Below are 17,273 nucleotides of genomic sequence, written 5' to 3' on the forward strand. Positions count from 1 at the left end.
CCGCTTTGGAGTTTTCTTGTGATCTCTATCAGCTCTCTTTCCCCTTTCTGGTGAAAGGCTAGTTTGTTCTTTTATCCTTTGTATTTCAAATGGTCTGGAAATTATCTATCTGCTTTAATTAGGTTCAGCTTCTGTTTTTGGAGGTGTGGCAAGAGCACTTGCTGTCATTTCATGTAGCATCGTACCTGAGAGCACATAATATATAATTTGTTCACTTCTGTAATTATTAGCTTTTTTTTTCTCTGTGGGAAATCCTTATTCTGCTTCTCAGGTGCTAGTTGCTTAACCCAAAATCTTTTGTCAGTTGTGTATTGTTAAAACACACACACACACACACACACATACACATACACACACACACACACACACACACACACACATCCATCCTAGTTTGGGGATCTGCTTTCATCTTTAATGCTTTGTATTGTTTCACTAAAGTTCATGATAAAGTAATTTTCTTCCTTCTGAAAGAAGTTAAAAGTCATTCTCAGAATGGTAGATTAGTGATTTTGTAGGTTACGCAGAAGTATCTAGTCTCCTAGTTCTGGGTAAGTTATCCTATTCTATTGAGATTGAATGGCATTAAAACAAATCCAGAAAGAAAAGACCAGACCATGTACCTATTTCATGCTGCTGCCTTGTAGTTAAGGTATGATGCTCACTTGAGCTGTGGGAATGCACAAAGTCCTGTAATTTACTGGAGTCTAAATCAGGCTCACTATGGAGTCATTTAAATTTTAAAGACCCAAGGCCTTAAAAGATCCCCAGCACTGTTTTGTAATCAAATGCATTAAATTTTAATGACTACTTTATCTTGGGAAGCTGCAGGGACCCCCTGATGGTTTATTCTTCTTGCTAGATTTCTCTGAAGCCAAATTCTCAGCACAGCATTGTGCCTTTGCAATTTAGACCTGTTCCTTAGGCCCTAGAGGTGGCTGTTGGGAGCAACCTATCTCAGGAAGCCAAGGGAACTTTTTTTTTTCTTCAGTGTTGATTAAATGTAAACTTAATTCAATGAAATTTCATGTAGTCAAATGACCATTTACATTTTCATGACCTTTCATTTCATTGTGCACAGTTATCATTTATTCATGTTCCCTTTTAAGCCTTTCAATGTTTTTAATCTTACCTCTTCGGTCATTCTTCCATTTATAGGACAGTGGTGCCAACATTTTCTTCAAGTTATTCACCCTGAATTTATAGTGTGTCTAACCTTACAAGGTGTCTTAGATGAAGTTTTCCCAATTGAGAAATTGAAGGTAAGACATTTGTATAACTTTGTTGAAAGTGGATCTTTATTTGTTCTTAACATATTTCATATTTATATTGATCCCCATAAGTAATCCTCTCCCATTATGCATTTAAAGGCTAAGCTAGGTGATGTGTGCCTATATAGTTCCAGATACTTGAGATACTCAGTTGGTATCCTTTGAATGCACAAGATGAAATATATCAAAACTAAACCAAACCAAGTAACGTGCAGAGCAAGGATAACAAAAGAAAAAGATGCCTATGTGATTTCCTTTATTTAAATTTGGGCCTTATACCCTAAGCAGCTGTTACTGCCTGTTTAGTAGTAGAAATTATAAGTTCTTTGGATAATTCATTTAGTGTTAGATACTAATCTGGCCCATGGCTCAGATCTCTATTGGTTGAAGCTATTAGAATATTGAAAACCTACCCCAAGCATTAACTGTATACATACGTACATACATACATATATACATACATATCTTCTAAATTCTCACATTCTTGTTCTATAACAAAATTGAACAAACAGTAATGCCAATATCTTTAACAAATAAAGGTATCAATTTTTAGTTGTATTGTAGCCATAATTCTGGCTTTGAATCTGGTAGATCTGAATCAATTGATTATATAATGCTATCAGCTTTGATTATCTTATCTTTTTACCTTTGAGAATTTTCCTGCTCTTTTAAATGTATTTCCTTGTGTGTGTATGTATCTCTTGTGAATTAAACACTAAAGCTTATTTAATACAAAATTACCTTTTCCCTTTTTTCCATTCAGTTATTTTTAGTAAACCAAGAGTTTGGATTGGGGTTGAGCTCAGGGATTCTTTCTCATCTTCTGTATTATGATATAGAGGTAGATGATCCCTTGTCCTCACGGGTTGTCCTGTATACTGTGGGATGTTCAGGAGCACTCCTGGCCTCTGCCTGACAGATTCTAGCATACTCCTCATTATGACAACTAAAGGTAGCTCTAGACATCAAATGTCTCTATAATAAAAGTATTTTATATACACGTGTGCACATACAAATGTCTGCATGCCATGGAGCACATAAAGAGGCCAGAAAACAAGTTTCAGGAATCAGTTCTCTCCTGTGGGTACCAGACTTGTGTAACAGGAGCTTTTAAATACTGAGCCATCTCACTACTAGCCTTCCAAATGTCTTGTGCAGGGCAGAACAACTGGTGTAGATGATGTATTAGAGCCTTCCAGCTTTATGATTATGTTGTTTTTATTTAAATGAGAGCAAGACCTACTCTTTGTAGGTGCAGCTTCAATGCCATTTCTTCCATGAAGCTTTCTGCAGCTCTCCTTTCCTTTGCAAAGTTTTCTCTGTCTATTTCCTCCAGTGTGTTTTTCTTAATCTGAGGATTTGGGATTTCTATATTTTTCATTTCAGTTTTTCTTGAATGAACAACTATTTGGGAATATTAGATTAGAAACTGTTAAATAAATGGTTTTAAATACTGTTTTTGTAGAAGATTCCCAGAGAACTTGAATTTCTGTATTAAGAATAGCTCATTTAAAAAATTTGTAGATATATTATAAGATAGGAACCTCTTTATGTATATGTGAAATAGCTAGATAGGAACACTTGTGGGCTATATTTGAAAGTCACAGAAATTAATAGCATAAGCTGTTTCAGTTTTCATGTAGACCTTTTATCACACTTTTATTGTGTGTATATGTGTGCATGTGTGCCAAAGCATGCATGTGGAAGGTGAGAGTAGAGTTTCCAGAAGTCTGTTCTGGGTCCTAGGGATTGAACACAGGTTGTCAGGCTTGATGCCAAGCACTTTTGATTACTGAGCCAATCTCACTGGTCCAAAGAGGTTTTTTTAATCAAGTAGAAAGCTTCTAGTTATTAAAAAAAACAGCAAACAGGGATAGCAGTAAATATTTTATTTAAGTAACCTAGAATATTTACCACACTCTAGGCCAGTTATCAAATCTTCCAACAATAAGAAACACATTTAATTATATTTAATACACACACACACACACAGACACACACACACACAAGAAACCAGTTTTTCACTTAGTATTTATCTGTATGGTTTGAACTTCATTATGTTTCAGTTGTCTTTGTTTTATCTTAAAGAACAGCCATTGCCTAGTATATTTGTCTAATATAGAAATCGGTCATGACCCCTAGGATTTGAAAAGCACAAGTAATAAATATGGAGATTATCTGCCTCTAATGTATGTCACTAATAGGTTGTCTTATAATTCTTTTGAAATAATATGATTTAGAAATTGAGCCAACAAAGACATTAGGATACCTTAACCAGAGCATATTAAATTTCCAACTACTTTGAATTCCTATATTTTGACATTTCTACTAAGTGTTTATAAATTCTACTAAGTATGTATAAATTATTGTACCCAAAAGAGCTTGTCTTTATTGTATTCAAGAATTATATTAATAAAACTTAGGAGAGAATAAAAACTTAACAGATATATTATGTGAAGTTCTGAAAGTGGTATCAAACACTTTGTGATTTTTATAGGCATTTAAAAGGGGAAAAACTGTATTTATTGAAGTTCCTTGTAGAGTAGCATGATGTGGTCTGGATTTTTTGTTATATCAGAGGTTATTGCACATGGCAGAAATAGCAGTAAGTTGGATGATGAATACTTGTACCTCATACTTAAAGATCATTTTTATTCAAGATAAAGTGAGAAGTTTTAAAATTATATATTAAAGTTCTGGAAATATAAATGGGATATGATATTTTAGTTCTATATTTATGAAATAAAGTATTCTCAGGAGATTAATTAGAAACTCGTGTGTATGATAACTGTGATAGAACCTGATATTTACTCTAACATGATGATATTAACCTTGGATTACTAGGTTTACTGAGGATGCAGATACTTTCTAAATTACAGAAAGTGTTCACTATCAAAAGAAGTGAATAAGGTTACTATTCTCAATATAAATCCTTCTTTGTAGAACAGACACATGCAATAGCATTTTCAAATTAAATAATTTACTTATGCAATTAAAAACTATTTGTATATCATAGGTCCAGGTTTAATCCTTTCTTGACTAAATAGAATGAGAGCTTAGGATTGTAAGTTACAACCAGGTGCCACAAAGCCTCAAAATAAGCAGTAGATTATACCTTTGTCTTTTTAAACTGTAGCTTCTTCTGTGGAACAATGTAGAATTTAATTACTTTAGAAAAAAAATATCTAAAAAGATGAGTCAGCTTGTGATGATGCTTGGCAAAGAGCCACATGCCCTAGTCTAATACCATGTCTTAGATGCCTTACATTTTCAGTTGAGAAACTACTAGCAAAAGGGTATCTTTACATTTTCTCAGATTCGAAGACAACTGAAAAGAAGGTCATTTCAGAGCTGGAGATGTGAATAAAAAAACTCCTGTTCCAGGACTCATAAACCATATTGAGATATATTTTTTCTCCAGTTTTAAATAGACTTTAGTTTTTAAGAACAAATGTATTTCACAGAGGAATTGAGAATATAACACAGAGTTTCCATATACCTTGTATTGAGTTTCTGCTATTATTAATAGCATATATTATTAGCATGGTGTCTTTGTTATAATTAATGAGCCATTATCATTAATATCTGTAGTTTTCACTTTATTCACTTTTCCTTGGTTTTTAACCAGGTATGGCTTTTTTCTTTGTGTTTTAAGCTTCCATACAGGGAAATGTATAACTTTTGGTTGTTATATTTCCTTGGGTTTCTTTCAGCTGTCACACTTTTTCAGACTCTCCTTTTTCTCTTTGAGACCATGACAGTTTTGAGGGGAGCATGCTTATCAGATACTTTGTAGAGTATTCCTCAGATGTTTTGCTCATGGCAAGACTGGGGTTATGATTTTTTTTTTTTAGAAGAAGGCTATAAAGATAAAGTACCATTTGATGTTCTTTTCAAATCATATCCAGAGTGTGTGCTATCAGTATGGTTTTTCACTGCTCATATTGACCTTGATTCACCTGGCTGAGAAAGTATTTGTCATGTTTCTCTGCTATAAGGCCAACCTTTTGTCTTCATTTGTTCTGTATTTTTGCTCTTTGGAGAGAAAGTAGTGTATACATTACACGTAAGGAGAAGGAAGTTATGTTACATCTACTTCGAAAGAAAACGATCTGCATAAACCATTTAGAATTCTTATTCTTATGCATGGGAGATGCATCTCCCCCCTCCCACTTATTTTAACATTTTCTTTTATCAGTATGGGATTATTTAGTTTATACTCTGGCTAATAATCTAATTCTACTTTATTTTGATGTCCAGGTTATTTTAGCTGTGGTCATTGGGAGTTTGTTCAGTTTTCTCCTGTGTTACTTTGATGTGACCCTATCATTATGGGACTTTTGTTTGTTCTTTTGAGTACTTTTTTATTTTCCAGCACTATAAGATGCTTCAAGCACATCATGTATAATCCCTGACCTCATTCTAGAATCATCTATTCCTCTCTAGGGTTGTGATTCCTTCTGTTAGAGAAAGCTACTAGAAACTTAGCTTGTATCTAAATGTGGTCATTCCATCTAGATAAGTGGTTTTCAACCTTCCTAATGCTGAGACCCTTCAGTACAGTTCCTTGGGTTGTATTGAACACCCAACCATATATTTATTTTGTTGCTGCTTCATAACTGTAATGTTGCTGTTGTTATGTTGTTATTGAAAGGGTCATTAGACACCCAAAGGAGTGTAAGCAACCCTCTGGTTGAGAACCGCTGTTCTAGATTCTCTTGGCTAGAATTTTGTGGATATATTTTAACACACACACACACACACACACACACACACACACACACACACACACGGGGAGAGAGGGAGAGAGAGAGAGAAGCTTATATTTCAATATTTCAGCATATAGGTTACATATAACAAACACATTATCACTTGGGAATGTTTTAGAATTAGATTTAACATGAATGTGCTTTTATTTGTTTCTAGGGCTATATTTAACTTGAAATGTTTTGTTGATCATTTTAATGGAAATGCTATTTGAGTTTCATTTCTTTTGAGAATATAATAAAATATGGGCTATGTGCCACAAATCTGTGACTATTTGAAATTAGTTTTCACTATAATGAAAATAGTATAGGATACTTATTTTGGAAATTATCAGAGGATCCTTTTAGAAGAAACAGGTGATCATTTTCCTATCTGTTCTTACATATGTGTGCAAAAAGTCCTGAAATTGGAGATATGTCTTTGAAACATCTGCTTTTTTAATTCCTTCAGTAGTGGACACTTCCTGTTTCCATTTAATATGAAAAGTTCAGTCTAGTACAAGTACTTCTGTTTAAAAGAAATATTTATTTTAAATTTTTCTTTAAGAGTTAAGGCATCATAAGTATCTTACCAGATAGCAGGACAGGAAACCACTGGCTAAGAGCATAGACTTCTACTTACATCCTCTGTGACTTGTTAACTATGTATTTGCCTCTGTGCCTCAATTTTTCCCTCATGGGAGGGACTTAAATGAAGTAAAGGACTTAATACGGTGCTTGGTATATAGATAAAATTTAATAACTACTGTTTAAATTAAATCTCCAGAGCAGCATGAGAGTGAATGAAAGTTCAAAGTCAGTATGCTAGTATATATACTTGAGTTTTGTTTAGTAGTTATTACTTGGCCTAAATTGTCAGGAAAATGAGTGACTCTTAGCTGGGTACAATAGCACACTCTTGATACCAGGACTTGGGAGGTGGAGGCTGGAGCATTAGTTCTGGGCTTACCACAACAGCAGAGTAAATTCAAGACTAGACTGAGTTACTGGGTCACATAAAAACATGCCTCACAGAAAAAGGAAGAGAGAAAAATGTGTGATTTGTTCATTTTCAAAAGACCTTAAAGATCCTCTCACAACAAAGCATATTTTCCTTCAAACCTAGGAAATGCTTGCTTCACCAGTCAATATTGTCAGGCAGGGTATTCTCTAGTGGTCTTTTACTGCTACTGAGATTTGTTGATGGGACAGGCCACTGTGCTGAACAGCTCCTCTATCCTGAGACAGTCTTGATATAATGAATCAGATTATAATATACCATTAGACATGCTAAACTGATTCTGTCTTTATAACACATTTCAGGTACCACAACTCCAGAAGGTATGCAAATAGATGAACCAAAGACAGAACTCTTATTTGTGGCTTCTAGTGAGTAGAGTTGGAGTGGATTTGCTCTTTCTAAATAAGTGGCTTCAGACAGTTATTTCCTATAGTTGCCAGATAGTCTGACTTTGAAAAGCTGAATGTTGACTGACCTTTTTGTGTGAGTTATCCTATTTTAAAATGTAATTTACCTTTAAAAAACATTGTCTAGACCAAACCTAGGACAGCTATAAGCTGGATTTGCCCCCCAGACAATTCGTTTGCAACCTCTGGTATAATTATTTTAGGAAGTGAACTGAGGTCTGGCAGAGGTAGAACACTGAGCAATAATAGTATAATCCTGTATCTTTTCTGAGCTTAGAAAAGCCTGGAGAAACCAAACACTTAGGTATCAATGTCATTTTTTTAGACTATGTGGAATTGTGGTTCAGCAGAGCTATGGGGGAGCTTCCTCTTGTTGAAGGGTAGGAATTCTTTGGGGAGAAATTCTGGCAACATCTTTTTCAGTAACAGAACCCACTGTAGATTGTGGGACTAGGCCAGTACTCCTGATATAGGGAGATGGCTCTGCAACCAAAGAACCTCTCTATAATGCTAAGCATAATTTCTGTCCTTCTAATCTTGCCATCAAAAATTAGGAGTCCCAGTCATATGTAACATATATAAATAATCCTAGCACTTGGGATGTTTAGACAGAGAGACCACTGTTAGTCATAGGCTAGTTTAGGCTAAAATGTGAAACCCTGTCTTTAAAATAAAGAGGACTGGAGAAATGGCTCAGTGGATGAAGCACTTGCCTCAAGTGTGATGACTGATGTTTGGATTTCTAGAACCAACATAAAAGCTGCTTGTGATCCCAGCACTGAGGAGACAGAGACAGGATTTCTGAGGCAAGCTAGATAGCTAGACTAGCTGGAGTGGTTGAGTTAAAGGCCAGCCTGGTCTACAGAGCACATTTTTTTCTGATAATGCTTTGTCTGGGAATATTTTCGTTAACCTTACAGGTCTCTTGCTTATATATTGTGGTTTCTGATTTTGTGTTCTTATGGGATTGCTATATGTGTAACTGTGTGTACATCTCTATATGTTTCTTCTCCTTTTTCTTTGGCTCTTTTTTTCTTGCTTGTTTTTTTTTTCCAGTTACCTATTGGTTTCGAATGAGAATAATAAGATGTTGTATATTTTGGTGGATAGTGGGGGCGGGGGAAGGAATTGCGGGGAGGGAAACTTTGATCAGAATAGAGTGTATGAAAATAATCTCTTTTCAGTAGAATAGTGAATAAAATATAATTGGTGAGACTCTGCTGGAGAAAACTTACTTTTCTTTTGTGAGTGGTTGTCAATTAAATATAGCTTCCAAGTAAGGATGGGGGGAGACTGTGTCCACTTCATCTCTCAGTGATGTGGATGCCACTAGCTTGAAACTCTGCATGTTGTATATTTTGGTGGATAATGGGGGCGGGGGAAGGAATTGGGGGGAGGGACACTTTGATCAGAATAGAGTGTATGAAAATAATCTCTTTTCAATAGAATAGTGAATAAAATATAAGCACTGAAAAAATAAAAACAAAAATAAAGAATACATGAAGAATCCCAGTACAAAAGGTATCTTCTCTAGCTTTGCACTTCATATATATATATATATATATATATATATATATATATATATATATATATATAACCTGTAAAATCAGCTAGTTAGTTTGCTTGTACAAGAATTCTTTCCTTGCTTCCAGCCTTCCACCTCCCATATACCCAGAACTCCCTGTTTGGATGACAAACCAATAAGAATTTCACTCTCATTTTTTCCCTAGCCATTGAGAGACAGAAAGTCATCTCTGAGTATATACACTGGAATTGTTAAAAATACCTACCAGGAACAGTGTGTAAAACCAGACTTTAGATTTGAGAATGCAGGTTTTAGATTTGAGTTAGGATTTTACCCTAAGTGTATTCTCTGAATTCATTTTGTTATTTGTGAAGTAGAGCTAATTATAGTTACCCTTGAGGGCATAGTTGTTTAGTAAATGAGAGATAATAATAGTGATAAATTGAATGGAAAGTTTGTGCTGACAGAGCACTCTGAACCCTGAACATGGATGGAGCCTGTGCTATGGCACTTGAAGCCAATTCTTGCCTTTTCTTATTTCTTGTAATAAGACAACTATGTTGGCTTTACATTGTAAGAACTTCTAAGTAGGGTCAGGAAATTATTAAAAAGTGGTCTTTTTGAGCTACTATGAAATCTTAAGCCTTTGGATGCTTCAGAAGTTCTTCATTAAAATTTCAGTTAGATAGTCATGAATCGTTTTCTATATGGCAGTCCCTCAATGGTAAGAAAGTTGTTCCTATTTCTGTAAATACGGACAAATTTGATTAAAATCATTCTTACTAATTTGTTCCATTCCTCTTAATTTCACTTAAAATTTACTAAACAGCTAGTCTCTACTAGGCTTTATACCTAGTCAGTAGTATACTCTGAAAAGTTTTCAGGTTGAGTCTGCTTGGGACCAGAAATTTTTCTGAATTCTAATTTTTCTTCATTTTTGTACTGTTTGCACAGAATTTATGTTTTGCTTGAATAATCTCAGTTGGAAAATCTGAAACTTGAGAAGTTTTAATGCCTGAAATTGATTGTTTTGTTGGTGCTAAAAAAGTTTCAGTATATTCACACATGCACAACACATAGTATATATATGTATGTATATATATATATATATTTTCTATTTGAAAGTAGGTTGCATGTTCTTTGCTGCCAAGAAGTTTACGGTACAATTTCTAAACCTAAGATTTTTCATGCAGCCACAGTAGAGTTATTGGTGTGAAATGTTCCCCTTTTCCACCAATAAACTTAACTAATAAGCACATATATGTGTGTGTGTGTGTGTGTGTATGTATGTGTATACACATACACTTTTCTCCCAAATTTTCTCTGAGTTTAGCATTCATTAATGATACATGAATCAATACCATAATGGATGCAAGTTCTCCCAGCTCTAACATTAGCCTGCATGTTTATCATTTGAATTCTACTGTGAGTATATTATGTATGTATATTTAACTTTTTGTCATTTGTGTTAATTCCAGGTACTTCATTTCTATAGGCTCACAATTCATTTGTGTCCCTTCTCCCATCTCTCCCTTCTAATCTGAGAGAATGGAGCCCCACCACCTGGGTATCCCCCTACTCTGGTACATCAAGTTTCTGCAAGTCTAGGTAGTTCTTCTCCATCTGAGGCCAAACAAGACAGCCAGAGTTAGGGGAATGGATTCCACAGGCAGGCAACAGCTTTTGAGATACCTTTCCATTCTAGTTGTTCAGGACCCACATGAAGACCAAGCTGCACATCTGCTATATACATGCAGGGAGGCCTAGGTCCAGCCTGTGTATGCTCTTTGGTTGGTGGTTCAGTCTCAGAGAGCCCCAAGGGTCCAGGTTAGTTGACCTTCTTAGTTATACTAGGGAGATCCTTTCCCCTTCGGGGCCCTCAGTCTATCCCTTAACTCTTCCATAAGAGTCCTGTCAAGCTCCATCCACTGTTTGGCTGTGAGTGAGCTGCTGGGTGGAGCCTCTCAGAGGACAGCCATGCTAGACTCCTGTCTTCAAGCATAGCAGAGTATTGATAATAGTGTCAGGGATTGGTGCTTATCCAATTCTCTCCCTCCAGCTGCCTCCTATAAGTATCTTATTCCCCTTTCTAAGTGATATTGAAGCTATTTTGTCCTAATGACAGTGTCCTTTGCCTAGCCATTGGTGTTCTGTTCAGTAGTTTGTCTCCTATACTCAAGAGTTCAAGGCTATTCTCCACTTTCTGTTAGATTTAGTGTATCAGGTTTTATATTGAGGTCCACTTGGACTTGAGTTTTGTGCAAGGTGATAGCTATGGATCTATTTGCATTCATCTTTGTGCAGAGATACCCAGTCAGACTAGTACCATTTGAAGATGCTTTCTTTTTTACATTGTATGGTTTTGCCTTTGTCAAAAATCAAGTGTTCATAGGTATGTGGGTTTATGTCAGGGTCTTTGATCAAATTACATTGATTCCCCCTTCTGTTTCTGTACCAGTACCATGCAGATTTTATTACTATTGCTCTGTAGTATAGCTTGAGGTCAGGGATGGTGATTCCTCCCAAAGATTGTTTCAGCTATCCTGGGTTTTTGTTTTTCCATATGAAGTTGAGAATTGCTTTGTCAAGGTCTATAAAAAATGTGTTGGAATTTTGATTGGAATTATATTGAATCTGTAGATTGCTTTTGGTAGTATGGCCATTTTCACTATGTTAATCCTGCCAATCCATGAACAAGGGGGATCTTTCCATCTTCTGATATCTTCCTCAATTTCTTTCTTCAGCAGCTTTAAGTTATGGTCATAGGTCTTTCACTTGTTTGGTTAGAGTAATACCAAGTCATTCGTGGCTATTGGGAAGGGTGTTGTTTCCATAATTTCTTTCTCAACCCGTTTATCATTTATATCAAGGAAGGCTGATAATTTTATGTTCAGCTACTTTGCTGAAGGTATTTATCAGCAATAGGAGCTCTATGGTAGAATTTTTGGGGTTGTTTATCCGTACTATCAAATCATCCACAAATAGCAATACTTTGACTTTGTCCTTTCCAATTTGTATCCCCATGATCTTCTTTAGTTGCCTTATTAGTCTAGTTAGAACTTCCCATATACTATATTGAATAGATAGGGAGAGAGTGGGCAGCCTTGTCTTGTCCCTGATTTTAGTGGGATTGCTTCAAGCTTCTCAATTTAATTTGATGTTGGCTATTGGCTTGGTGAGTATCGCTTTTACTATGTTTAGGAATGTGCCTTGTATCCCTGATCTCTCTAAAGACTTTTCACATGAATGGTTGTTAGATTTTGTCAAAGGCTTTTTCAGAATCTGAGATGATCCTATGGGTTTTTTTTCTTTCAGTTTATTTATATTGTGTATTGCATTGATAGATTGAAACATCCCTGCATCCCTAGGATGAAGCCTACTTGATCATGGAGGATGTTTTTGATGTGTTCTTAGATTCAGTTTGCGAGTATTTTATTGAGTATTTTTGCATTAATGTTTATAAGAGAACTTGCTCTGAAATTCTTTCTTTGTTGGGTCTGTGTGATTTAGGTACCAGGGTGACTGTGGCTTCATAGAATGAGTTTGGCAGTGTTCCTTCTGTTTGTATTTTGTGGAATAGTTCGAGGAGTATTGGAATTAGCTCTTCTTTGAAGTTCTGGTATAATTCTTCACTGAAACCATCTGGCCCCAGGCTTTTTTTGGTTGGGAGACTTTTAATATCTGTTTCTATTTCCTTAAGTGGTTATAGAGCTATTTAAATAGTTTACTTGATCTTGACTTAACTTTGGTAAGTGTCTAGAAAATCATCTATTTCATTATGATTTTTCAGTTTTGTGGAGTACAGGCTTTTGGAGTAAGACCCAATGATTCTTTGAATTTCCTCAGTGTCTATTGTTATGTCCCAGTTTTTATTTCTGATCCTGTTTATTTGGATATGGTCTCTATGTCTTTAGGTTAGTTTGGCTAAGGGTTTGTCTATCATACTCATTTTCTCAAAGAACCAGCAATTGGTTTTGTTAATTCTTTCTTGTTTTCTTTGTTTCTAATTGATTGTTTTCAGGCCTGAATTTGATAATATAGCCTTTTACTCCTCTTTGGTTTCCTTGCTTCTTCTTTTTTTTTTTCCAAAGCATTCAGGTATGCTTTTATATTGCTGGTATGAGAACTTTCTAATTTCTTTATGAGGCATTTAGGGCTTTGACCCTTCCTCTTAGTACTGCTTTCATTGTGTCCCATAATTTTGGGTATGCTATCCCTTCATTTTCATTGAATTCTAGAAACTTTAATTTCTTTCTTTCTTCCATTAAGAAGAGAATTGTTCCCTGAGTAGAGAATTGTTCAATTTCCCTGAGTGTGTAGGCTTTCTGGGGTTTCTGTTCTGTTGAAGCCTGGTTTTAATCTGTGGTCATCTAATAAGATATAAGGCCAAGGTGTTACTTCAATTTTCTTTTATTTGTTGAAGCTTGCTTTGTGACAGAATATATGGTCAGTTTTGGAGAAGGCTCCATGAGGTGCTGAGAGAAAGGTTTATTCTTTTGTGTTTTGGTGGAAATATTCTGTAGATGTCTGTTAGGTCCATCAATTCATAATATCTCTTAATTTTATTATTTCTCCATCCATTTTTTGTCTGGATGACCTGCCAGTTGGTGAGAGTGGGATATTGAAGTCACCCAGTATTAATATGTGGGATTTGATGTGTGCTTTAAGCTTTAACAATGTTTTATTTTCTTTATAAATGTGGGGTTTGTGTATGTGTGTGTGTTTGGGGCATTGATAGATTTTTTTTTCCTTTGATGAGTATGAAGTGTCTTTCCCTTTTTCTTTTTGATTAATGCTGATTGAAAGTCTATTTTCTCACATATTAAAATGACTACTGCAGCTTGCTTCTTGGGTCCATTTGTTTGGAATACTTTTTTTCCAGCCCTTTACTCTGAGGTAGTGCCTATCTTTCTTGCTTATGTGTGTTTCTTGTATGTAGTGGAATGATGAGTCCTGTTTACTTATTCAGTCTGTGAGCCTGTATCTTTTTATTGGGGAATTGAGTCCATTGATATTGAGAGATATTAATGACCAATGATCGTTACTTCCTGCTATTTTTATGGTGGTGGTAGTGGTGGTGGTGGTGGTGGTAGTGGTGGTGATATGTGTACCTGCTTCCTTATTTTCGCTGGTATGCATTTACTTATTTCCTGTGTTTTCTTGAATGTAGTTATCTTCCTTAGGTTGGAGTTTTCCTTCTAGTACTTTCTGTTGGGCTGGATTTGAGGATAGATATTGTTTAACTTTGAATTTGTCTTGAAATACCTAATTTTCTCCATCTATGGTGATTGAGAGTTTTGCTGGGTATAGTAGTCTAGGTTGGCATGTGTGGGTATCTAGAGATTGCAAGGATCTGTCTAGGCCCTTCTAGATTTTAGATTCTCTGCTGAGAAGTCAGGTGTAATTCTGATTAGGTATGCCATTGTATGTTACCTGCCCTCTTTCCCTTATGGTCTTTAATATTCTTTATTAGTTCTATAGATTTTGTGTTTTGATTATTATGTGATGAGAGGACTTTCTTTTTCTGGTTCAATCTAATTGGTGTTCTATAAGCTTCTTATATGTTTATAGGCATCTCTTTCTTTAGGTTGGGAAAGTTTTCTTCTATGATTTTGTTGAGAATATTTTCTGGGCCTTGGAGCTGGAACTCTTCACCTTTTCTGTTATTCTTACGTTAGGTCTTTTCATAATATCATTTCCTGGATGTTTTGTGTCAGGAAATTTTTAGATTTAACGTTTTCTTTGACTGATGTGTCAATTTCTTTAATCGTATCTTCTACACCTGGGATTCTCACTTCTATCTCTTGTATTCTGTTGGTGATGCTTGCATCTGTTGTTCCTGTTCTCTTCCCTAGGTTTTCCATCTCCAGGATTCCCTCAGTTTGTGTTTTCTTTATTGGTTCTATTTCCATTTTCAAGTCTTGAACAGTTTTATTTCCTTCACCTGTTTAATTATATTTTTCTGTATCATTTTGATCGGTTTATTTGTTTCCTCTTTAGAGACTTTCTACCTGTTTGATTGTATTTTCCTGTATTTCTTAAAGGGATTTATTCATTTCCTCTATAAAGGCCTCTATCTTTATAAGATTGGATTTAAAGTCATTTTCTCGTGCTTTGGTTATGTTAAAATATCCAGGGCTTGCTGTGCTCTGAAGGTCTCATATTGCCTTTTGTTAATTGTAGGGCCTTTAGCCATCTGGATGGCTTTGGTCCCTGGATATTCCTGTTGTAGTACTATTGGGAGGGGGCCTGGTATCCTGATCAGCAGTTCTGATGATGGTGGCCTGAGGACATGGCAAGAGAATAGGGGTTCAGTGGGGCTTACAGGCTGCTCAGGGCATCTGGGTGCCCCAGAGGGCTCAATAGGCAGGGAGGATGGATGTGGATGGAATCTAACCTGCATTCTTCGAGATCAGCAGGTCTGGTGAAGCTGGGCAGAGAAGTGGTGGGATGATGTGTTGTTATTTTTTAAACACTAATTTCTTTGGCTATTTTACATCAAAAGAAATAAATTAAATGTCTGTTTTCTAACATTGGGCCCAGGTATAATTATTTTCATTTTCTTGATTTTAATACTTGATGGTGTCTGAGTGAAATAAAATATAGAATTACACTTAACCAAACTTTTATTTATTTTAGAAGAAAATGACAGAATTTTTGGAAGATTATTACTTTTGGAAGGCCTGTTAATACCCGTTTCCTAAGAGATATTTGACCAACATTGACTCTGGCATGGCGCAAAACAGTCCACAGCTTGATATTCAGGTTCTCCATGATCTTCGGCAACGTTTTCCTGAAATTCCAGAGGGGGTGGTATCTCAGTGCATGTTACAGGTACGTTTCCTGCAAGTGATGATAATATAACAAGAATGTTACAGTTTTCCTTGTTAGAGTTGGCATGAGTTAGAGTACTTTTTAGAGTACTACATGTGGTAGTGCATGTTTTATAGGAATTCTCAGACTTAATGTTGTTGATATTGTGGGGCAGATAACTCTGAGTGATAAGTTCTTTATTCATCTTCCCTGAGCCTACCCACTGTATAACAGTAGCATTTTTACAGTTTTGACAGTGGAAAATGTCTTTATGAATTGCTAAATATTCCACAAAATGTATACTCTCACCTACTTAAAATCCTCGGAAGTTGGGAAGGATAAGCACATGTAGCAATAAATAAATAAATAAATAAATAAATAAATAAATAAATAATTCCCCAGCAAGAAGAAATAGTGGGTAAATTTGCTTGCTGCCAAGCCTGATGTTATGAGTTTGATCCCTGAAAACCACATGATAAAAAAACCCTATCCCTACAAATTCCTCTTACCTCCAAATGCATACTCTCCTCTCCCAATGAATAAATAATTTTTAAACAAGTTGCCATTAATTCTTGAATCCTTAGAGTTCAAGTTTTCTTTGATTTGCTCCTAGATATCAAGCTCTAGGTTGTATGTGTTCTGAGGAAGCTCTCTATTTCAGAACTATACGCCTAGTCCCCAGAGATATGTTTTAAATCCCAAACTTAACTTCTGTAGAAAAACTCCTTACTCCCTCTCTTCAATTTTTTAGTACATAAGTACTTACTAGGTATAAATGTGAGACGACTTTCTTTTGTTCAGAAACATTCCCTTTGTCTTGTTCTCAACACTGAAATCTTTTCTTAGTTATAGACTGTATTTTTACTCAGGAGACAACAGATAAAAGAACATTACTCTTCTATCAGTTATCTTGGTATCATCCTTCATGATTTTTCAGTAATTTAGATTGTGCTACATCCCTATTTGGGTGACATGGAGAGCAGTGCATGATACATAGTCTGTATTCATGTTCATACTCCCTACTGTAGTATGAGAAGCTGAGGATGCAGCAGAAGTCTATGTACAGGGAAGGTTAATTACAGATAGAGACCAGACAACCCAGGGATTTCTGTTGTTTACAAATTCTTTACTAAATGTAGGCCTTTCGGCCCAAGGTTATTGTGCTGTATGTGGTTGCTAACATGTGCCCACTGGTAATCTCAGCTCTTTCGGTCCATTTGTGTTTGTGGTTGAGAAAAAGCCATTTCCCAGTACAGTAAAACCAAGCTAAAGTTGAAGCTTCCAGTGGGAACAATTTTCTAGAATGGACTTTCTTTACCTATCTTAGGACTCCCTCTAGCTCCAACATGGTTGTAACTTAATTTGGCCTTTCATTATTTGTACTATCATGGCCACTTAACTAAAGGAATAAAATGTAAAATTCAGCCCTGTGAACACTGGCCTAAATCGTTTACCTTTTTCTTTCCTTTCCTCTCCTCTCCTCCCCTCCCCTCC

At 35.7% G+C, this 17,273-nt stretch overlaps 1 protein-coding gene across 2 annotated transcripts in view; it reads left to right on the forward strand.

The window, feature by feature from the left end:
- Positions 1-17,273, forward strand: part of Tab3 (TGF-beta activated kinase 1 (MAP3K7) binding protein 3) — a 59,379-nt gene that overhangs the window by 17,705 nt on the left and 24,401 nt on the right. The window contains exons 2-3 of one of the 2 annotated variants that reach the window (XM_028765052.1): positions 1,156-1,259; positions 15,606-15,800. In XM_028765052.1, coding sequence (XP_028620885.1) covers positions 15,699-15,800 — 102 coding nt within the window. In that variant the 5' untranslated portion in view covers positions 1,156-1,259; positions 15,606-15,698. The remainder of the gene's footprint in view (positions 1-1,155; positions 1,260-15,605; positions 15,801-17,273) is intronic. The other variant, XM_028765053.1, reaches the window with a different exon arrangement.

This window comes from Grammomys surdaster, unplaced genomic scaffold, assembly GCF_004785775.1.
Source record: "Grammomys surdaster isolate TR1022 unplaced genomic scaffold, NIH_TR_1.0 148, whole genome shotgun sequence".
Lineage (NCBI taxonomy): Eukaryota > Metazoa > Chordata > Mammalia > Rodentia > Muridae > Grammomys > Grammomys surdaster.